Raw genomic sequence first — 24,523 nt, forward strand, 5'->3', positions numbered from 1 at the left:
ATCGCCGCTTTAGCAGCCGTTTTCGGCCGCTAAGCGGCGATAAATACATCGCCCTATTAGCAAGCTGTCGCTAACTGAAGTTAGCGACAGCTTTGAGGTGATAGCAAGCGGTTTGGGGCCTGCTTTGCATGTCAGCTATATTTATTGCTAATGACATGCAAAGTGGGCGTACCCAAACTGTTAGTGACTGAAAACAGTCGCTAACATCGCTATCGCCTATTAGCAAGGCAGGCGTAACGATGGAAATATTCGCGCTAAGCGCAAATATCTCCAATAACTAACGCCTGCTCCGACCAGTTCTTAGCCATTATATCCAATGGGAGGTGGATATAATGGCTAAGACCCTGTTAGCGATAATACGTGAATATCGCTGTATTCTCAGCGATATTCACGGATTCGCCTGGAATTTTATCGCTTTTGAGATAAACGTTGCTAATAGCACGTTATCTCAGCAATAAAATCCGGCGTTGCTTGGCGATAAGAAAAATTGTTGCTAAGCCTATTTAGCGATAATTATTGCTAGTTGTTGGTAATATGCCCCTCAGTGTCTCAAACTTCAACTTGTGGCTTCTCTCTGTCTTGAATTCTATCACCCACATTTGTAACAAACGAGAGCACAGAACTAGACGATAACTGATCTCCTAGATGTTTCCAAATCTGGTGCATCCTTAGACACATTCTTGCGTTTATGAGATGAACTTGCAGTTTGCTTAACAGCACTAAATCTAGCTTCCCGCTGGATCTTTCCCCTCAAATTTCTTCAGCCTATCTCACATCAGGTTAGCTCCAGTCCTACTAAACCTTGCAACAAATCTTTGACTACTACTACGGCTGTCCATAACTCTAGGAGAGAGGCATTTGTCTTTCCATTACTAAAAACCTTTGACCGATCCTGCTCTAATTTTTATCTGATTTCTCCGCTACCTCTATCAGATAAAATTCAGGAGAAAACTACTAATATCCAGTTATCTGCATATTTAAAGACTCACACTCTTTTGGCCATCTCTCAGTCTGGATCCAGACCAGCTCATGGGACTTAGGCAGCATTGCTAATTGATACGGATAATATCAAAGGGATGCATACTGGACCATGGTGGGTCCACTTCTATGTTAAACCTGTATCTCTCAGTGGCTTTTGATATTGTTTCCTATTCAGTCTTACGTAGAAGGCTCATAGGTCTTGGTATTAGCAAGTAAGCTCTAAAATGGCTTTGGTCTTTTCTGAGGGACAGAACTCAGGCAGTTATCTTTCCACCCACAAGAGTTACCCTCAAATGTGAGGTCCCACAAGACTTCTTAACATATATGTTGCCCCCTGGCACATCTGATCAGATCTTTTGATTCAGTATTTCTTTTTATGCAAACATCACACAGTCATTTCAATCTCTCAAGACATCATTGCAGCTCAAGACAATTTCTGAAACTGTGTGATCTCAGTTGCAAACGGAATGTGCATAAATAGCCCTAAACAGAATGGTGCGAAAATTAAGGTGCTGCTCTCTGGTAGTCAACACTTTCGGGTTTCCCTTTGTTGGGCGATGGAACTCATCTCTTTACTCAATCCAGTTCATACTACCAAGAACTCATGTGTTATCTTCTACAGCAAGCTCACCTTTTGAGCACATATTGCTAAGAGAGCTTCTATATTCTGCATCTCTTGAGAAAGACTTTACTCGAGCTGCAATTTTCTACACCAGTGCCCAGAAAACTGTAGTGCAATCTTTAGTCACCTCTCATCTGGACTATGCCAACTGCCTTCTGCTTGGCATTCCCCACTTTCTCATCAATCATCTTCATGCTTAACATAACAATGCTGCCAGGCTACTATTAAGCATCCTGCTTCATTACCCTATAAAACAGCACCTGCATGCACTGCAGTGGCTGCCCATACAAAAACACATTGGGCCTGATTCACAAAGGCAATCTGAGACAAAAGTCTAACTTTATGACATTTAATATTCACAGAGGTCATTTACAAGTCATATTTTTACGTCCGCAGTTGGTCCGTACTATCCGGCTCAAGCCGTACTCTCCGGCTTGGGCTGGAATCTCTGCCTCAGGCCGGATGATGTGTAATTAATGGGCCAGAACTCAATTTTTACAAAAAGGAACATTAGGAACGTGAGATAAATGGTAGAGGAGGTCAAGACAATTAGTTTGGCCAGGGAAAAGGGTGTGGCCAGACACTACAGCACATCCCAGAAAAGTTTGTTGTAACACTACAGTCAACACTGAGTGTGGTGTAACACTACAGCCAACACTGTAGGGAGTGCAAATTGTGGACTGCATGTACCATGATGCAAAGAAACAAACTATTCTGGGATATGATTCAATGTTTGGCCACACCCTTTTCCCTTCCCAAACTGATTTTCATGACCTCCTCTACCATTTACCTCACATTCCTAATGTTCTTTATTGTAAAAATTGCGTTCCGGCCCAATGATTACACTTCATTCGGCCCAAGAAGGAGATTCCGGCTCGAGCCAGAGAATACTACTTGAACCGGAGAGTACGGTTTGAGCCGGAGATTCTGGCCCGACTGCGGATGTAAAGGTACGACTCCCAATGACCTCTGTGAAAATCAAAAGTCGTAAATTTAGACTTTTGTCTCAGATTGCTTTTGTGAATCAGATCCATTGTTTTCAAGTCGTTATGCATCGCTCATCAAGGTCTCAATATTCGTGGTCCCTCTTACATCAGATGGATTTACTAATTACACCTCTTCCTGTTCTGTACAGTTTTTCTCTCTTCACTTGGTGTCAGTTCCAAATTCTGTCTTAGCAGACAGGGAGAAAGATCTTTTTACTAGCCTGCTGCTAAAGCATGAGATCGTTTCCTGTTAGCATTAGGTTGCTCCTTGCCACCCAGAAATCAATCAATCAATCAATCAATCAAGACATTTATATAGCGCACTACTCACCCGGAGGGTCTCAAGGCGCTTGGGGGGGGGTCCGCTACTGCTCGAACAGCCAGGTCTTGAGCTGCTTCCTGAAGGCGAGGTGGTCTTGGGTCAGGCGGAGGTGGGTCGGGAGGGAGTTCCAGGTCTTGGCGGCCAGGTAGGAGAAGGACCTTCCTCCTGTTGTGGCTCTGCGGATGCGGGGGACGGCGGCGAGGGCGTGGCTGGTTGATCGGAGCTGGCGTGTGGGAGTGTAGAAGTTGATGCGGCTGTTGAGGTATCTCGGGCCTTGGCTGTGTAGGCTTTGTGTGCATGGGTGAGGAGACGGAAGGTGATTCTCTTGTTGACTGGGAGCCAGTGCAGGTCTCTCAGATGTCCGGAGATGTGGCTTTGTCGGGGGATGTCGAGGATGAGTCTGGCTGAGGCGTTCTGGATTCGCTGGAGTCTCTTCTGGAGCTTGGTGGTGGTTCCGGCGTAGAGGGTGTTGCCGTAGTCCGGTCGGCTGGTGACGAGGGCCTGGGTGACCGTCTTCCTGGTCTCGGTGGGGATCCACCGGAAGATCTTACGTAGCATGCGCAGGATATTGAAGCAGGACGAGGAGACGGCGTTGACTTGTCTGGTCATGGAGAGGGAGGAGTCCAGGATGAAGCCCAGGTTGCGTGCGTGGTCTGTTGGTTTGGGTGCGGAGCCCAGGGCGGGTGGCCACCAGACGTCGTCCCAGGCGGAGGGCGACGAGCCCAGGATGAGAACTTCCGTCTTGTCTGAGTTCAGTTTCAGGCGGCTGGACGTCATCCATTCGGCCACGTCTTTCATCCCTTCGTGAAGGTTGGTTCTGGCGATGGAGGGGTCGTTGGTGAGGGAGAGGATCAGCTGTGTGTCGTCGGTGTAGGAGATGATGTTGAGGTTGTGTTGGCGTGCGATGGCCGCAAGGGGGCTCATGTAGACGTTGAAGAGGGTGGGGCTGAGCGATGATCCCTGTGGTACGCCGCAGATGACTTCGGTGGCTTCTGATTTGAACGGGGGTAGGCGGACTCTCTGTGTCCTTCCAGCGAGGAAGGAGATGATCCACTCCAGAGCCTTCTCTTGGATTCTGACGTTGCTGAGGCGCTGCACTAGGGTGCGGTGGCAGACAGTGTCGAATGCTGCGGATAGGTCTAGGAGGATGAGGGCCGCTGTTTCTCCATTGTCGAGCAGGGTACGGATGTCATCGGTGGCAGCAATGAGGGCGGTCTCGGTGCTGTGGTTGGCCCTGAAGCCCGACTGAGATGGGTCGAGGGATCCATTCGTCTCGAGGAAGGCGGGCAGTTGATTGTTGACGGTCTTCTCGATGACTTTGGCTGGAAACGGGAGGAGCGAGATGGGGCGGTAGTTTTTGAGTTCGGTGGGGTCCGCTGTTGGTTTCTTCAATAGAGCGCTGAGTTAGGCATGCTTCCAACTCTCAGGGAAGGTGGCGGTGTCGAAGGAGGTGTTGATGATGTCTCGCAGGTGGGGTGCGATGACAGCGTCGGCCTTGTTATAGACGTGGTGAGGGCAGGGGTCAGTGGGCGATCCGGAGTGGATGGAGTTCATCGTGCGGATGGTGTCTTCGGTGCTGATCGGGGTCCAGGCGCTGAGGGTGGTGGTGGGGGGCGTTGGTGCGGTCGTGGGGAGCGTTGGTTGTGTGCTGAAGCTGTTGTGTATGTCAGCGATCTTGTTGTGGAAGTACCAGGCGAGGGAGTTGCAGAGGTCTTGCGATGGTGTGATGTCGTTGTTTCCGGCGTTGGGGTTGGAGAGCTCTTTCACGATGTTGAAGAATTCCTTGCTTTTGTCTGCGTTGTTGTCCAGCCGCTCCTTGAATGCTGTTTTCTTGGTGGCGCAGATCAGTTGGTGGTGCTTCCAGGTGGCGAGCTTGAGGGTGGTCATGTTGTCTGGTGTTGGGTCTCTTCTCCAGGCTCTCTCAAGGGCTCGGCAGTTCTTCTTGGAGCTCTTGAGTTCGTCAGAGAACCATGGGGCTTTCTTGCTGCCGGGTCTGCTAGGCGGGGTCCTCAGTGGGGCGAGGTCATCTGCGCAGATGCTGATCCACTTCGTGAGGTTGTCGGCAGCCTGGCTGGGGTTCGCTGAGCTGGCGGGAGGGTGCTGGCTCAGGGATGCGGCGAGTTGGTCGGCCATGATCTTGCTCCAGCTTCTTCGTGCAACCTGTTGCTGGTGGTGGTGGATTGTGGTCCTTCTGAAGCTGAAGTGGACGCAGCTGTGGTCCGTCCAATGGAGTCCGGTGGCGTGGCTGAAGGCGATGTCCTTGCTGGATGAGAAGATTGCGTCGAGTGTGTGTCCGGCGTAGTGGGTGGGCGTGGTCACCAGCTGCTTGAGACCGAGGTTGGCGAGGTTGTCCAGCAGGGTGGTGGTGTTGCTGTCGTTGTTGTTCTCCAGGTGGAAGTTGAGGTCCCCGAGGAGGATGTAGTCGGCGGAGGGGAGGGCGTGCGGGCTGATGAAGTCGGCGATGTCTTCGCTGAAATGCGTGCGTGGTCCCGGGGGTCTGTAGATGAGGGTGCCTCTGAGGGTGGTCTTGGGGTCGGTGTGGATCTGGAAGTGCAGGTGTTCGGCGGTTGTGAGGGTGTCGTCGGAGTTGCTCGAAATGCGGATGGTGTTCCTGTGGATGATGGCGATGCCTCCTCCGGTCTGGTTGCCGCGGTCCCTCCGGATGATCTTGTAACCGTCTGGGATGGCGATGGCGATGTCGGGCGCTGAGGAGGCATTCATCCAGGTTTCCGTGAGGAAGGCGACGTCTGGTGATGTTGTGTCGAGGAGGTTCCAGAGCTCCACGGCGTGTCTGTGGACGGAGCGGTTGTTGATCAGGATGCACTTCAGGTGGTTGCTGCTGGTTCTCGGCTTGGTAGGTGCGGGTGCGGTGCAGGTCCGGATGCAGGAGAACTTGCAGGAGTGGCAGCTGAAGGGTCCGTGGGTGCTCCTCGGGGTGGCTCGGTAGCATCCTGGGATCCGGCCGGTGTGGAGAGCGATGAGTTCGGTAGCGTCATAGGTCCGGCGGGTGGGCTGGTGTCTGCGGGAGGCAGGGGTCCTGGCGCTGGGCGCGGGCCAGGCGCGGACGGGCGCAGACGGGCTTACCTTTGGCGCGCCTTCGGTGCACAATCGGCGCACCCGCTGCGCGTTCGCACGGTCGCCATATATGGCGAAGTGGGAGGGAGGGAGGAGCTGGGAGGCGGGAGCGGGGAGGGTACACAAAGGAAAGGGGGCGTGGCCGCTGGCACGGCGGCGGGAAGCGGGGAGCGGGGCGGGGGGCACAGTGGAACACGAGGAAGGAAAAAATAAGTCACAGGGGAACGCGAGGAAGGAAAAAAAATGTTACAGGCTCAGGGGGAACAAAAGAACAACAGTGGACAAATGCAGCAGCAGTACTAGTGCAGAAACAGTGGCACAATTAGCGCGGCAGCACACAGGCAGGGAGCGCGATCCCGCTAGGGCAGCGGGGGCGGGGTAGAGGCGGCAGGCTCAGCGAGGCTGAGAGAGGCAGCGGGTAGGGGGCACACGCAGCTGCCGGTGGCCGTGCGGTGCCGGGGTGTCCTGGGAGCAGGCAAATCCACTAGCAAATCAACTCAAGACACTTCCCTTTTCCCACTGGTTCCATTGTCCATCGTGGAAGCTATGTCCCCCGTGCACAGCCAATAGGCAACCCTAAAGGTTTAACCTCTTTTACAACTTCATCATAGCTTTACACCATAGGACACCCTTTCTGCTACTTATCTTTTACCTACCAGCAAATAAGAAAGCAGTGACGTCCCCTATGTCTTCCTTAAACAATTCACCATCTGCCCCTCGAGGTCCTGCGATAATCAATCATTACATATATCATACTTCTTGTCTTTCCCTATGCACAGTACTGTCTCTTCACCTCAGAATCCCCTTGTATCTACTCTTTCAACTTCAGGGATACCCCACTGAACGACAGATCTAAGGTTGATGCTGAGAAAGAAACCTATTTCCACATTCTGATAGAAGATTACTTTCTTTGGCTACTTACACTGACAAGAACTTGGCGCACAAACCCTTTAACCCCTTGCCTGTGGTGCTAATTCCCCCGCTGTGCTGGGGGGCGGGGGTCGCGCACTGCGCCCCGGTGCTCATGACGAGCACTGCTCGTCATGAGCCACGGTGGCTGTGTGCTCATGACGAGCTGAGCTCGTCACGGCCACACCCGTTTCTTTAGAACGCTCAGCACAGCGGGGGAATTAGCCCCGCGTGCGAGCGTTGTGGCCGTTATGACGAGCTCAGCTCGTCATGAGCACACAGCCACCGTGGCTCATGGCGAGCTCAGCTCGTCATGAGCATGGGAGGGGGTAAAAAGGTGACTCGTTGACAGTCTACCACCAGTTGATCACAAAATTCATTTGAAAATCTGTAGCACCAGAGGCACCATAATCTTCACTGACTAGATTTTGAATGAACATAGAGGTCCTCTTTATGATAATCCTTTGAACAGTCTTTTGATAGGCCTCACAGCTCATGCGTCCTCCTTCACATGTGCAATAACAGTAGGGGGCATATTACCAACAACTAGCGATAATTATCGCTATGTTGGATTAGAGGCAATATTTTTATCGCTGAGCTGCGGCGATTTTTATCGCTTAGGAACCTTGCTATTATCAAGTTTTCTCTCACAAGCGATAAAAATCGGCCGAAATGCATGAATATCGCTGAAAACTCAGTGATATTCATGCATTACTGAGCTAATGCTCTTAACCCTGTTATCCACCTACCATTGGATAACATGGCTAAGAACTGCTCAGGGGCAGGTGTTAGCTTTTAGAGATAATCGCGCTTAGCGCGAATATCTCCAAAAGTTGGTAATAGGAGATAGTGATGTTAGCGACTGTTTCCAGGCGCTAACATCTTGGCACGCCCACTTTGCATGTCATTAGTGATAAATATCACTGACATGCCAAGCGGGGCCCAAGATGGTCGCTATCTCCTACTAGCTGTCGCTAACTGGTGTTAGCGACAGCTAGGTAATAGGGAGATCATTTTATCTCCGCTTTCTTGGCTTTTAAAGCCAAAAAAGCAGAGATAAACCCCCTTGATAATATGCCCCTATGTCTTTACAAACCTAACGCTGTAGAAATACAGCATTACCTAAAGAGAGCCAGTGAAACACCTTTAAAGCATGGTTTGATGTAAGCTGCATTGATGGCATCAATGTTTTGCATTGTGCAGAAAAAAGGAACATTGTGGTCATATTTCTTCTAATTGAGGATCAGTCTAGCTGGCTGCTTTTGCAGTCTGTTCATCATGTTGGTTGGTTGGTACCTGTAAATCAACTTGAAGCAAGTTAGATAAGTCAAGACTATCGATGTTGTCACTTCAACTTAGTCCTCACCGCAGTAGCATGGTATCGCTTTATGGAAAAAGGAGAGTCGGAAAGTGTTTCCCTTCACCGCTATGTTTATCTAGAGAATGAAGAAAAGGTCTGGGTTGAAGATTGTAGAGGTTGTGGTGTAGTACACATGACTGATAACCTAGTGAAAAGTTACTCTTGGTCTTTTTCACCACTCACTAAAAGGATTATGAGGCTCTCGCTCATTCAACAGGGTAGGCAATTAAAAGAATTGTGATTGTATCTTAGCTCCCTGTTTCATCTACGACATACAACTGGATCTGAGTGTCCTCTTAGTACATCTGGAATTTTCGATTTTCATCAACATAGCACTTACAAATGTTCAGCCGAGAAATTTGTTTTAAAACCAAGAGATTTGATAGAGCTAAACCATATATTAGCTGCGAAGTTTCGACCCTGACAAGAGCGTTATTGAAAAAGTTTCATGGTGGGTCTTCTTCAGGAGAAAAAAAGTGTCATGGCGGGTCTTCTTCAGGACAAAGGAAAAGAATGACAGCCCATCCTGGGGGTGGATTCCCATAGGCGTCCCTCGTTGAGTGAAGGCTGCTAGTAGATCTGCACATGTCAGGAAAGCTCATGAACACAGTTCAAGAAGTCTTTGAGATCTAAGCTTGTGAAGTCATTTGCAGGCCGTTATCAGGTAATCAGCCGATTTTGAGGTAAAGTGAACATAAATCCCCAAAGGTTTGGTCAGTCATCAGTCCTGGCCGTACAAGTGCACTCAGCAGCAGTCTGATGGGTTGTCATTCTCACCAGAGTTCTGACCACCGTTAGCTTTATTTCCTTTTATATCATGTACATTGTTTAATTACACCCTGTATATATGATATGCACTCCACCACTGTCACTGAGAACCCATTGTCACTATAATATATTTCACTCCAAAATTGCATTTAATATTGACAGCCTAGTATATATTTGTAAATATATAAATGAATGCTCAATTTAACATAAAATAATACCTTTGCAAGCACTTACTTGCCAGTGTTTTTGTGTTCCAATTGCATTGAATATGCCTTCTATTCTATGATTTATATATCACTTGTAAAGCAATTAATATTTCCCGACAGAACCATTGTAGCTTCTCATGTAAGTACCCAGGTTCTGAGGGACACAAGGTTACCCCCATTGTGATTGTACTCTATGCACGCAACTTCGTTATCATCCCCGACAGCCAGCCATAAAATGACATGTCAATGCAGTCACCTCCTCCTGCTTCCTCACCCTCTGCATGCTCCACCAAATCTTCAGATGGATACCCATTAACACCAGAAAGACCATCATTCGAGCCCTCATCACCAGCTGCCTCTACAATGGCAACATTCTTTACTCCAGATCGCCACCCAGCTCCTCAAAAGACTTCAGACCATACAAAACATCAAAGCCTTATCCTGGAACTCCCCAAATGGACCCACATCACCCCTCATCGCAGAAACCTCCACTTGCTCCACATACTGAAGAGATGCAAGTTCAAGATCCTCATGCATGCATACAGAGCTCTCCATGACCAAGGGTCATCATACCTCAATCATCGACACAACTTACACTGGCCCGACAGACATCTGTGCTCTGCCTCGCTTGCCTTTGCACACACCACGCATCCATCCTTCTCCTTCGTTGCGGCAAAAAAATTTAACAGCCTGCCCTTCCACCTCTGGACAACCCCCTCCCTGGCGAAATTCATAAAGAAACTCAAGAACTGACTCTTCAATGGAGATACAGGACCCTCCACACATAGATAACCTCAGAAGTCACAGTGTAGCACTATGCAAATGATGTTTGATTTGATTTGATAATAAGATAAAGACACATGTTAATACTCTTTCTTTCTTGGACTTCCATACCTGCTCCCAAATGACTTTCGAAAGCTCCCTCTTGTTCTGCAGAACTGCCCAGATGAAGACGGCTTGCAGTGGGTGTCTTGTGATCGGAGATGTTTCCTAGCAAGAGATTGACAAAAATATTTTTACTTAAATGACAGGTCTCTAGTTTTGACTGAGCTTCTGTGAAGGAACCTGACTACAGTTTCCACCTGCTTGCTCTACAGATGAGTACTTTTATTGTATATTTAAGTGTGGCCTGTGTGAAAGGTAATGAAGCTCTAGACTGACAAAAGGGTGGCCTCTATGTTAAATAGAAGGTGATACTGAAAACTGCTCCATAGAGAAGAATGGTTCAACGAGCACTGCTCATGAGCTCTCCATAGTAATGACCTCTTAAATAACTTCTTCTACAGAACTGTCTCTCAATAATAGGAATTGTCTTCACTGTAGTTCCCTATCAGTGTAAGTGTAGTCTGTAAGCATATGTATGGCGTGTGCCTTGCCCCCACCCATCTCACACCAACACACATAACTCTTATAGTATATTACGATGAACAGGCACATAAGAAATTCTGAAGATTTCCACAGAGGACAATCCCTTTGACAAGCTTATGTGTGACAGACTGTCTCAGCTATTCTACGCATTAGGGGCAACCACCCACTGGAAAGTCTCTCACGTTTCCCAAAGTACAATCACTCCCTCACAATGTTTATTGCAATATACATCATTCAATGACATGCTTTTATTGCCACCATTATGCCTGACATTGACATCTCAGAGGGAACTTTACTCTTCCAGTTCTAAAGCCATGGCTTAAGCAAGTTTTGTATCTATAATTGCTTCACCCACAAGGTAACGTCCTACTATTTGAACTTCCATTCCATCCTTCATGCTGCCATCGTCCTTTTTGCTCCTCTGAAAGTTGGTGACCATTTTCCAGACAAAGGTGAGCAGGTTATCGTTGTAGGAGTTCTTCGCGATGTGCAGGTTTCGAAAGACCAGAGAGCTGAAGTTCTCAGAGAAAAGCTCCGTGAGCACCTCACAGCTAAGGAACTTCTTCAGATTCAAGCCATTCTCAAGCAGGAGGCGTACAAATTTCGGACGATCCTTTACCAAGGCCAAGAACATGGCATCCTCCAAGTCAGCAGACTGGGAATGGATGGAGAAAAAAACACAAAGCAATATTAGGAGTAAGTTGTTATTTTACATTAAGACACTCGGTGAATAGAAAAAAAATCCAATTCTGTTACAAGACTAGATTTTTTGATTCATGTTATCTGAGATCAAAGGAAAGTTCAGGGATCTTTTTTGAAATTATAAATGACAGTTTATTATCCCCCTACAAAAAAGGAATGAGATTAGTATGTGCTTTCTTTGAAGCATGAATGACCTGGTGAGAGGCTTGATATATATCATAAAGAATCAAGGAATGAGTGTCGGGACTGAGCTTCATCTCAGGCAATCATATGAATTTGAGAACAACAGCTACACTTGAGGCGGTGAAAGTTGTAAAGCTGTCACGGATAAAGAACTCAAATTTCATAGACTTTTCTCAAATCAAGCTTTCTGTATGTGTCTCTTCTCGTGTATTCCCCTTTTATTCTCCCATTGTCTTTTAAAATCTCACATATTCTTCCCTGTCTGTCAGAACTTTAGACCAGCTTATCCACTCAACCCACTTCTCACCCAGCCTTGTTCCCAGAGCACTGTTCCCACCCATTTCCCCAGAACGCTGAAAGTCTACCAACAGGTTCCCTTTATCTTCTTCATCCTCCTTTGTCTCACCCTATAACTTATAAAATCAAGTAGTCACTGTGAGAAGTTGGCCTGGCATATGCTGTCCACTATTCTAGAGGGCACCTTGCACCAGTCCAAGCGACCCTTATTGATGGCAGGTTTAAAGACAAGCTATATAGAAAGCTTTCTTAGTGATAGCTGTGGAGAGCAATCTTCAGGCTAAGTCTTGGAGGAATGTAAAGCAGCTTTTTTTACCAGTCTATAATCTCATGAATGTCAAAATGAACCACACCCGGTATATATATAAAATATATGTATTTATTCTAAACACATCCCTCTAGTCTCTTTATGAGGCTAGAGGCAAAAGTACATTCAGTAAACTTATTTAGCACAGAGTAAATTAGCACAATATACGTTGAGCCCTAGGGGTGTACCAAACCATATATTACGAAAGTGGTATAAGAACCATGACTGACATAGATACAAGGCCTAGAGCCTTTAGAACCACTGTGACCACCAGGAACCACCCAAGGTAGTGACACAGGGGACCCACCGGGGGCGCGTACAGTGTCTAAACACAGCTGCGAATCACCATTAACTTCTATGGGGAAAGTCGCGGTTGGAAAATTACATATAAAGGACACTTAGAAGAGGACTTGGAGCAAACCCCTTTAGAACTAGGCAGTTCTAGAGTTAACACCCATGGGAGCACTGGAGTACTCAAGTTACCTCACCTAGGGAAGCCGGGAGCATAGGTGTCTTTTTGTGTCAGGTTTTGTCATCGATTTCAATGGCGAGCTGCTGAAAAATGCTGCAGGCGACCAAGTGGAAAGTGTCCGGGTGGATCAAAGGGTGGATCAGAGATGTTAAGAACCTGAAAGCAGAAGGGACAGAGTCTGGGTCACTTGCCAGTGACCAGGAAGGCGATAAGAAGATGACAACTGATGTTGGGTGATTTCAGGTGAAGAAGGTTAAGCTTGACTCTTCAGCCACGAAGACCAGGAGGTGTCGACACCAACCAGGTGCTGGTTTTGAGCTGTCTCATGAAGGATGTCCAGTGCTGCGGTATCGGATTCCGGATGGGACCCAACAATCCTTGGCAACAGCAACCCACCCAGAAAGCAGAGATTGGCTTTGGTGCAGACCTGCAAGGTCAGAGGGACTCACCTTTTGAAGGGGAGTCATGGCACGTCTGGACCAACCAGGGAAACCCAAGAAATAGCAGAGTTACCTTCATAGGGACCCACCAGTCGATGGACCAGGGATCGCAAAGGGGCCTCAAGCAGAAATGATAGAAGCAGGCTCACTGAACACTCGTGGAGTGTAGGCCCACAATCTTCTGTGAAGATAGTGCTCAGGGCTTGGACTACAAGTAACCCAATGCACAACTTCAGGAAAGCTCGAGATGTGGATGCTCTAGGAAATGTGCACGGTGTCCAGGAGTTCCAGTCCCACTTCACTCGTGAGGGCTGCGGGTCTCAGCTTTGCTGGGGTCTAATGTTGGCCTCTGAGAAGTCTGGAAGTCCATGTCCTGCATCGCAAATCCATTGGGATCCTGCGGGAGCCTTGGAAATGCAGACCGGCAAGATGCTTCTTTGGTGCCTGTTTGAACAGGGGAGTCACTCCTTGACCCCAAGGGAGATTCTTCGATCTTCTAGTCGATGTAGAATGTCGATGTTCCAGGACATATGTTGCAGAGTTTCGTCCATGTGTAATCTGAAGTCCTAAGGACTGGGATCCCATACTTATACTAAGTTAGGCGGTTGGACATACTCTGGGGACCCACCTATGGGAGGATCTAGGGAGGGGGGTGGCTACACTCCTTTCCCTCTGTCCAGTTTCGAGCCAGAATAGGGGCTGAGTGCCCCTGCAACCGGTTTGAACTGGGATATGCACAGGGACACCAACTGTGCCCCCAGCACTATCTGAAAAGCATTCTATGAATGCACCCACCCAGCCTCAATACACTAAAGCCTGTCTGGGAGGTGGTTACACCTCCCTGTAACAGGAAACCTATTGATCAGGCCTCCCCTCCCGAAGTTTCGTCCAGCAGCAGGAGGTCAGAGTCGTGTCTGTGGCTTCAGCATTCATTTTGTGATGCTGGGGCTCTTTTAAATTATTTCCGGTTAGGTTAGTGTGTACATGTCTGCTCCCTCTAGAAGGGTGGGATTCTACCCCCGCCGCAAGGACTGGCGGTGGGGGGTAGGATTCCAAAATGTTTGACACCAAACATTACATGCTTCCATGTAGCCATTCTTAACCTCTTCAATGCTAATGACAAGGGTAACTCGTCATGCACTGCCCATTCATTTCAATGGAAATCTCATTAGATGGGCCTGATTCCAATAGCATCCAAGTGGTTCAGTTAGCATTACCACGAGGTTATAATGCACTTGAGAGTATATGATCTGGCTGCATCACAGAGCAGCTACAGAGAATAGATTCCGAAAGCTGCAGAGGGGTCCTGCTCATGCATGGGCACCCTCTCACACAAAACCAAGCACTCTGCCTTCAGAATTGATAAGGTCTGCCATAGGAGTGACTTATAGGTTTATATGTGTCAGTGATATAAGGTAGATATAGGTAACCTATATCTTAGTAAGGGGTGCATGCACCACTTTACTCAGGCTGCAGTAGCAGACCTGTGGTGCCATTCAGGAAGGCTTCCCAGGGGTGACATAATACATGCTTCAACCCCTGGTAAGCCTCTGGTGTAGCTATGCCCTTAGCACCTAAGGTACCATATACTAAGGACTAACAAGTGTAACCCAGTAACCGATCTGGAGTGTACCTAAAGTACATGGAATCACTTTAAAGAGGAAAGCAGATAGGCTGGGGCCCTGATTAGCAAGGTTCCCAGCCAAACTAAGTCAAAAACCATCAACACACCAGGAAAAAAGTGGGGGCAACCATGCAGTTAGATTCCACCCTCCTACATTCACTTTAATCACTTTCTACTTCCCCCTCACTGAAATGTTCTCCTAACCACACTCTCTCCCTCCTATCCATCCACATCATGGCACTGCAGCTCTTCCCCTGTTATTCTTGTGTACTACTCCTTTTTATCTTCTGCCTGAACTTTACTTTAATCCCACTTCCTTACCCTGACTGACACCACTCGTTTATCCCTTTTAACCCAATGAGTCACAATTTTCAGGTCTTTCCCAAATCAGGCCTACGTTTACAAAGATCCTGCAGGGAAGTTCTTGTTTTCACAAATACCTTGTCTCTTGTTTTCCTACGAGTATCCCTGGTCTCAATGCTACCCACCCTCACCACAATGCTCAAATTTGGCAATGCCAAATGCAATTCATTTTTTGACAATGTCCTACTTTCTACTTAAATTTGCCCACCAGATACACGTTGTATGCCTTATATGTCTTGTAATAGCGTATCTTGTTTCCTATCATGGAAGTACAAAGAGATTCTGTGGTGTGGTGGGCGACTGAGGATAATCAACCCTAACACTACCCTTTAACATGTATGTGATGCTGCACCCTAAGCAACAGCTAGATGAACTCATGTTCTCGACTGATGTGAGGGACTTGAATTCTAGAAGGTCTGTAACACAGACTCACTACCCAACATAACCAAGATTAGTATCATACAAACATGACATAAAAAAAATATGAACACAATGAATATTTGGCATGGTAAGTAGAACTATTACCAATAATATGAATATCAAATGTAATATAATGCAAATGTAAACATTTCATATTACCATCAGCTTAATTTATACGTATTCAGAATTTCATGACATTGAATATATAATTCAGAAATATTTAAAGTCAGAGCCTTATACTCAAATGCGACTCAAACGGATATCCAAATTCTTACAAAGGCGTAGAGCAACAAACCTGCCAAAGATAATTCAGAAAAGGGTGGTTTCAAGCTTAGGAGCAGTATCCCCTTTCATTTCCTCTAGTAAAAGCTGTGTACTGCTAAAATGGTTCAAATGCGTCAGATTAGGACTTTAAATGCTGTACTACTGAGGGGAATTCATACTTCCTACATTCATCCTTTTTTTCGGATATGCCGAATTAAGTAAGAAATGTTAGATCCTACACTTTCAAAAAATAAAGTGATTTTATGAGGTGGACACGTTGAGTAAGTTTTCACTTGTTTTTAACTGTTCTAAGGATATAAATTAGATTTTTTTGTCGACATCCTGGGCCATCTGAGACTCTGGCACCTGGGCGTGACTCCAGTGTCTGTGCTTTTGCTTTTCTGTGAACTCTGATTGAGATCCTGCTTGTGTACATGAAACAGCACTCGTGTGTAGGTGGGTTTGTAAATGCCTGCAGTGATCTCGGTGCCACTTGATACCTGCACGTGCTCTCACTCTTGGTTTGTTAAGACAGAATACAGTAGACTTGCATGACAGCAAAATATACTCTCCTCATCAGCCAAGATTCCAGAAGGCCTGGCTTTTCTTCTAAATCACATAACTTTATTGCGCCTTTAGGCTTTATTGCGTTCTCTTCTATGCTTTTCTGGATCTCATGACATTAACACGCTTTCGGTTGCCATGTTGGATGTTGTTTACATGGCAGAATAAGGAGTGTATTATTTGTAGTCGTACACAACTAGGGAAAAATATTTCTGAGGCAAAACATTGTTTAACCAAGAGAAAATAGTAAATAAAGGTACACTGAATGCGCAAGGGCAACAGCTTGGAAAAACAGGGAAGTACTCAAAGCCCTAGGTACGTACGCTCTTTCATTGATAAATAGAGGAAATTTACTGTGGATCATATTGAAAAATATAGATGGAAAGCAATGAGAGGGATGTTAATGAGATGCAATGGGATGAAATTTTCTGCATTTTGACTGAATATGCGTGAGTCACCTGAAAGAAAAAGGTCCAGATGCTGGGCCTGAAGTGTGCATATGTCTAGATTCCAAACCACATAAGCCCTTATATTGTCTGTGATTCTGATGAGACCACAGGATGTCACAGTTTACATGGCACCCACTTGATCAATTGTCCAGCTTTGGTGTTTCAAAAAGCTACCCTATCCAGCCAGGAGTAATCTGAAGAGCCAGGATGTAGAGAGTGAATTTTCTTGTTATTAATGAATACACCTTTAAAGAATGTATTATTACTTAGTATTCTGTATTCTAGAATGTTTAATGTGCATCTTTCAATTAGCTACCTGCTAATTGACTGGACTAGTCGTGGGTCCAGTGTAAGGAAATAAACTTACTTTCCATTTCTACTAACTTTGGAGTTTCCTTTAGAATTATTTTGGAAAGAACTTACTACAATTAATGGCGATGATTTACTTAAGACCCACCGATCTTGAAATTCATTGAAACCTCAACAATTTACTTATTATTCCTGGAAATACATTTTTTATTTTCCATGGATTGTGTGTCAATACGTATCTTATTTTGGATACTAGCAGCCCGTCCCGACGTTGTCCGGGAGCAATTAGGCTTCAGGGCCCCCGCCAGCCCCGACGTTGTCCGTGGGTCCCCCGGAGCCTTCCTCCATATATTGCAGTATTATACCTCTATGTTTACTTTTTACGCTTTTGTAAACTTCACACGTAACTTTTTCCTCCTGTAATGCACCGTTTGGCTCACTTTTTTAATGCTCCGTTTCCTTCCTCTTGCTACCTGCACACGTCACTTTTTCCTCCTATACCTCTATGTTTACTTTCTACGCTTTTGTAACCTGCACACATAACTTTTTCCTCCTGTACTGCACTGTTTGGCTCACTTTTTTAATGCTCCGTTTGCTTCCTCTTGCTACCTGCACACGTCACTTTTTCCTCCTATACCTCTATGTTTACTTTCTACGCTTTTGTAACCTGCACACGTAACTTTTTCCTCCTGTAATGCACCGTTTGGCTCACTTTGGTAATGCTCCGTTTGCTTCCTCTTGCTCACGATGTACGCTTTTGTAACCTGCACACTTAACTTTTTCCTCCTGTAATGCACCATTCGGCTCACTTTTGTAATGCTCCGTTTGCTTCCTCTTGCTCACGATTTTCATTTTTGCTTCATTTTTCCGCTGCTCGCCGCTCACCGCTCCTAAATAAATAAATAAATAACCTACCTCATCCGCCGCTCACCGCTCCTTCCCGCCTGTCCGCCGCTCCTCACCGCCAGTCCGCCGCTCTTTACCAGTCCTCCCCGCGCCATGTCCGCCTGTCCTCCTCGCGCTCCTGGACGCCGCACCTCCTCGCGCTCCTCACGTCGGGCACGCACGTCGCGGCCGGCGCTTCTTCCAAGGGACTACTTTTTTTTCCGGTAAATTTTTTAAATATCGTATAATTATTACGTTTATATAGCCTATGTCCATCTGCACACCCTGACGATTACAACGATGTATCGGGTGTGTGGATTGGCACTGTGGTTCCCGATTTTACCCACCTCAAAGTTCTTCCTTTATAATAGTAGTATAGATATTTACTGTTCTACTGGTGATCTTTATGGCTTTGGCATTTCGCTTTTGGATATCGACATCGTGTTTACCATAAAGGATTTGAAGGAGAAGATAAAGGAAAAGGTACTATGCATTTTATTGTATAGCTGTTTTGCTGATACTCGCATTGTTCACTCCGACGCTCGCACAAATATTTTTCATTTGAGCGCGCTAGAGTTAAACATTGGCTGTACCCCGTCTTTTCTGGTTTGTTTACCTTCAAGCACCCTCACCGTTGCACTGCTGATTACTTTTGAATCTGGCATCGGACTTTACTCCAGCAAGTCGGTTGTTTGTCACGCATTCCTTTTAAATAACGATGATTTGGATTTGGTGATCAAGGAGAATGATTCTGCTGTGGTTTTCACCATCGGTGATTTAACACAGTGTAGTAAACTATCTGAGGAAGAATGGGTTACTTGAGATAAGAGTGATCTCTGTCTTGAAAGAGTAAAAACAATTTTAGTCCAAGGTTGGCCTTGTGATAGGATCTTATCTATGCAAGACAAATGCTACTCGCAGGTGGTGGCAGAATTATCAATTGTGAATAATGTTTTAGTCAGAGAGGACAAAGTGGTACCACCTGAAGGTATAAGGTCTAAAATAATTTCTCTTGCTCATGAGGGACACTTAGGAACATCTAGTAGGGTTAGGAAGATTAAGGAGATGTATTGGTGGCCAGGTATTGATGGTCAAGTTAAGAATTATGTAGATAAGTGTCCTGAATGTTTATGTTCCGATAAGCATTGGCGCTTATCCACTTCTCCTTTGTGTCCTGTAGAGTGGCCCAAAGGTCCTTGGCAAAAGTTGGGAATGGACTTTTCAGGTCTGTTTAATCTTCTTGGAGGTGATAATAGATTTTTGATTGTGATAATTGATTATTTCTTTAAATGGCTATATTTTTCATTTGTAAAGAAAGCTGATTCTAGTTCTGTAGTTACATTTTTACAACGTTTATGTATGATTGAAGGTCTTCCTTCTGAAATTGTGACAGACAACGGAACTCATTTTGTTTCTAATGAGTTTGAAAATGTTCTGAGTGCAATATCTGTTAAGCATGTGTTAGTTCCTCTATATAGTCCAGCTTCTAACGGCCTCATGGAAAGAGCATATAGATTATTGAAAGAAGGTGTGCAAACAGCTGTGTCTAACAACGTTGATGTTTGTAAGTATCTTTGTGATAAGGTCTGGAGTTACAACACAACACCACATTCAACCACTGATGTTTCTCCTTATGTCTTTTTACTAAGAAGTAGAAAACCTGTCTCTATGCTTAATCCATAATGGTTGAGAGGTAAATTAGGGGACACCGATTCTAACATTGACTTTCGCAAAGTCAGAGAACATGTAAAACAAAAACAAACGACATACCAAAGAAATTTTGATTTGAGAAAACATGTCAAACTGACTTCTTTATCTCCAGGTGACTGGGTGCTTATAAAGAAGCCTATTAAGGTAAGGAAATATGAATCAAGGTTTTCAGAACCTGCAAAAATTGTTAGGGTTTCGAAAATGGCTGTAATGCTTCAAAATCGTGGATGGTGGAATCGAAATGCGGTGATTAAAATTACACAAGGACAAGCTAAGATAATTTGTGAAAGAATCAAAACTCAAACAGACGCAAGTTGGTTTGATTTTGGTGACCTTGTTCATAGGGATGACATTGATAATCACATTTCTTCTCATTCTTATGAAAGTGTTGGGAATGGTGATTCTGTAAATGTTGTTCCCATGATTCAAAGATCTATTGAAAATGTGCAACATAGTGCTTGTGCTTCTGGCGATAATGCACCAATCAGGTGTAGTTCTCGCATCAGGATTCCTGTTCATTCTGATGATTTTGTTTATTATTGAGATGGTTTTACTTGCCTGTATATAGATCTATCTATTTGTTTATTTATTTTTATATAAATATTTTTTCCGGTTATTTAAAAAAATATATATTATAGGATGGGGGGCGTGTAGAGCGTTAGTTTTCTTGTTATTAATTAACTAGCAGCCCGTCCCGACGTTGTCCGGGTATGAATTGCTGCCGGCCAATAGTATATTGTTTTGTAGGATTTCGTTTTGATAGCATTTCTTATCTGTGACAGGCCTGTGAAACGCTCAGATTCACAGTGCACTGCTGATGCACTTAAGAGTGCGCATTCAGTAGTGTGTGAACTCGAGTTTCACTACTTTATTTTTCCTTGCAATATTATATAGCGCAAACTCGACAACATGGCATGAGCACAATTTACATTACAGAAGAACACACTCATTTGTGGTAGGCACGGGGAGACAAAGCGATTTGCCTGGAATCACAGGATGTTGAGCTGATGCCTAGGTTCGACCGTAGCTCCCCAGCTCTACAGTTCGCAATTCTAGAACTTGTGACGGGAGGTGTGCTAAAAGTGTATGTCGGTGCTGGCCATCAATGAGAGAGACCTGTGCATTTTTCAAATGGGTGGTGAAAAAATATGAGTATGTTGCTGGAGATGTGGGCCTCCGTGCCACCAATGTACTTACCGCGGGAGGGTAAACACCCATTATTCCGCAACTTTCTTTCCGCATACCATCACTCCGCTTACTTTCATTACGAAAGTACCATGACTCTGCAACTCCATTATAACGCATGGCTTACATTTAATATGCTTTTACCACGCATACATTTACAACGAAAATGCATGAATGGTAAAAGCTTGTTTTTTTAAAAATGTTTGGATAAGGTAAGTATGGGTATAGGGGTATATCTTTTGTGGTACTGAGGTATATGTTTTGGGGTGTTTGGGTATTTTAAGTGTTCAGATATAGTTTTGGGTTATGGGGTACAGGGGTAGTTTTAGGGTTTAGGGATAGGTATGGGTTTTGGGGTACAGGGGTATTTTTAGGGTACAGAGCTAGGTTTGGGTTTTGGGGTACAGGGGTATTTTAGGGTTCAGGGGTAGATTTGGGTTTTGGGGTACAGTGGTATTTTTAGGGTTCAGGGCTAGGTTTGGGTTTTGGGGTACAGGGGTATTTTTAGGGTACAGAGCTAGGTTTGGGTTTTGGGGTACAGGGGTATTTTAGGGTTCAGGGGTAGGTTTGGGTATTGGGGTACAGTGGTATTTTTAGGGTTCAGGGCTAGGTTTGGGTTTTGGGGTACAGGGGTATTTTTAGGGTTCAGGGGTAGGTTTGGGTTTTGGGGTTCAGGGGTATTTTAAGGGTTCAGGGCTAGGTCTGGGTTTTGGGGTACAGGGGTATTTTAGGGTTCAGGGATAGGTTTGGGTTTTGGGGTACAGTGGTATTTTTAGGGTTCAGGGCTAGGTTTGGGTTTTGGGGTACAGGGGTATTTTTAGGGTCATGGGGTAGGTTTGGGTTTAGAGGTACAGGGGTATTTTTAGGGTTCAGGGGTAGGTTTGGGTTTTGGGGTTCAGGGGTATTTTAAGGGTTCAGGGCTAGGTCTGGGTTTTGGGGTACAGGGGTATTTTAGGGTTCAGGGATAGGTTTGGGTTTTGGGGTACAGTGGTATTTTTAGGGTTCAGGGCTAGGTTTGGGTTTTGGGGTACAGGGGTATTTTTAGGGTCATGGGGTAGGTTTGGGTTTAGAGGTACAGGGGTATTTACAGGGTTCAGGGCTAGGTTTGGGTTTTGGGGTAGAGGGGTAATATTAGGGTTTAGGGATAGGTTTGGGTTTTGGGGTACAGGGTATATTTATAGGGTTAAGATGGGTTAGTGTTTAAGGGTGTTGGGGTATTGTAAGGAGTAAGGGTGGGTTATGAATATGGAGTGCAGGGATATTTAAAGGGAGGAGGGTGGGATTAGCACACGATATGAGACATGGCATGAAGGGCGGAACGTACCACACGCCCCCAGCACATGCCCACAGCACAATGCAGACACGCCCACAAGGGACTACTTTGCTGGCACGGTTCTTTTACCTTTTAAATGTATATGGTGGGCGTCTGCATAGCCTATGTCCTTCTGCGGCAACTGCCCTTTCCAACGCTGTATTGGGTGTTGTGATTGGGGCTGTGGTTCCTGAGATTACCCGCCTCAAAGGTTTGGGCTCTCTTTTTATTATATTAGTATGGATACACCTTTAAAGAAAGTATTATTACTTAGTATTCTGTATTCTAGAATGTTTAATGTGCATCTTTCATTTAGCTACCTGCTAATTGACTGAACTATTCGTGGGTCCTATGTAAGGAAATAAACTTACTTTCCTTTTCTACTAACTTTGGAGTTTCCTTTGGAATTATTTTGGAAAGAACTTACTACAAAGGATTACATCTAAAAAGGTTAATAAGAAAGACATCAAGAAGATAAGTAAAACAAGGTGTACGCCTAAGGATGAACAGAACCGAAGAAGCTTCTTTCATGTCAGATAGGCGGCTCGCTAAAAAGTGTCTACTTGATGGCACACATCAATTTCACTGCACTAGAGAGGCATGAAAAGAGACATACAAAACAATCTCCAATCATTCTCTAATTTTTTACCCCATGATGATAGTGTTCAGCATTATATTAATGAATATAGAAAAGACATTCGGAATATAAATTAATCTCATGCACAGGACAAGTTGAAGTATTATCATGAAGAGGAATACAAGCAGGGTTGTAAATAAAGAATCAGCATGTAAAAGAAATAATTCACTCACTAAGGATTCACCACTCTTGATCCAAAAGGTTGTAACTTAGGGCTCTTAATATTCAGCATATTAAATGTCCTTATAACAAATGTCCAAAACCAATTATAGGTGATAAGGCTTGCAAAACCCGAATTGTAACCCTAATTTTATATATGGGTCACGACCCAGGAAAGGGTAAAAATCACAAAATGAAGGTCTGTTCGGAAAGATTATTAGATGTAGTAAGCCCACGGGCATGCCTTAACATGACTTATAACCTAGACCCAGTTAACTTTGAATTGTTTCGTGGGCATACTTTATTCTGCTCTCTTGAGAAAGCTAACTTTGCACACTCATTGTGCACAACAATCTAATCAAATCAAAATTGTTAGAGAAGCCATCCAAGAAAACTGACCAGAGCCAAAAGATCTCCATTTTCTCCATTCAGAACCAATTCTGTATTGTCACATTGTTATTGTTTTTTTGTAGGTTTTTTCCATTAACAAATTTGGATAATGGACCAGGAGACGAGCATTATTTGAAAGAATTGAGATTATACAACAGACATATTGCAATCCAGTATCTCAATGCAAAAATAGAAAAATAATGGTGGAATGACAGGGATGAATGTACGGTCGTTAAATATGTAAGTGCTTTGCAGACATTTCAAGACAGGTTGATTTGTCTTATGAGAGATAAGTGGCTTCCACTGGACTGATTGACGATGCTGGACCTGAAGGATGCATATTTCTACATTCCAATACAGCCATGTCATGAAAATAGCTGGGATTCAGTTTGGACCAAAGAAAATCACAGTTTACAAGACACCCGCTTGGTCCATCTTCTAGCTTTGGTGTTTTAGAAAGAAACTCCCAGCAGACATGACTTATATGAAGGTGAAAGAAGTGAAGCAGCTTAGACACATTTTTTCAGGATTCGTCATAGTTCATTATTCAGTCATTTGATAAAGAACCTTTAGTAAAAGATAAAGGTATTGTCAACAAGAAGTCTGCACTGGTTCTGGAATGTCTGGGATTTCAGGGAATTAAGGTCCTTGTTCATCAGTGTGTCCCCCCACAGCCATCCCCCCAGTGAGATGAGCGGGAAAGTCCTAGATGTGTGTGTCTTTGACCTCATGTATCCTTCCACTGTGCGTCCTATATTTTAAGTTGTTTTTTAAGAATATTTGATGTATTGTTTTTATCTTTTATGGTTGATGGAATCGAATAAAGATTGTTTGGTTGATTGATTGTGTTACAAACACTTGCAGCAATCGAAAAGAGCATTCTGTGCAATGGGAAGAATTACAGAGGTGCAGTGGATTAGGAAGTGAGTCAGAAGTCAGAATTTTGGATGTCCTACAAAGACTGTTGGCATTGTGGAGCAGTTTCTGGAACTGCACCAGAGAGTATCATCGTCTGCACAAGCCGACTAATTTAGGAAGCTAGAAGGGGCTAACCAGAAGGAAATAGTCATTAGAAGAAAATGTGGTAACATAGAAATGGTCTAGAGCTCCTGATAGATGTTTTCATTGAACAGCATGGAGAGGGATTCTCAGAAACGTTTAGATCTGTTGGGGAACAACAGTCTTTGAGATGTCCAGAATATAAATATTTGAGAACCCAGAACATTTATACAAGTAGAGCCTGGGAGAATGGGG

General features: G+C 45.0%; 1 protein-coding gene across 1 annotated transcript in view; it reads right to left on the reverse strand.

Annotated features, from left to right (window-relative positions):
• The window catches only part of TRPM8 (transient receptor potential cation channel subfamily M member 8), a 336,947-nt gene that overhangs the window by 86,979 nt on the left and 225,445 nt on the right, over nucleotides 1–24,523 (reverse strand). The window contains exons 11-12 of the mRNA XM_086958714.1: nucleotides 10,968–11,252; nucleotides 10,124–10,219 (exon numbers count right to left, since the gene is read on the reverse strand). Of these exons, the coding sequence (XP_086814840.1) occupies nucleotides 10,124–10,219; nucleotides 10,968–11,252 (381 nt within the window). The remainder of the gene's footprint in view (nucleotides 1–10,123; nucleotides 10,220–10,967; nucleotides 11,253–24,523) is intronic.

The sequence above is a fragment of the Lissotriton vulgaris genome, chromosome 2_1 (genome assembly GCF_964263255.1).
Source record: "Lissotriton vulgaris chromosome 2_1, aLisVul1.2, whole genome shotgun sequence".
Lineage (NCBI taxonomy): Eukaryota > Metazoa > Chordata > Amphibia > Caudata > Salamandridae > Lissotriton > Lissotriton vulgaris.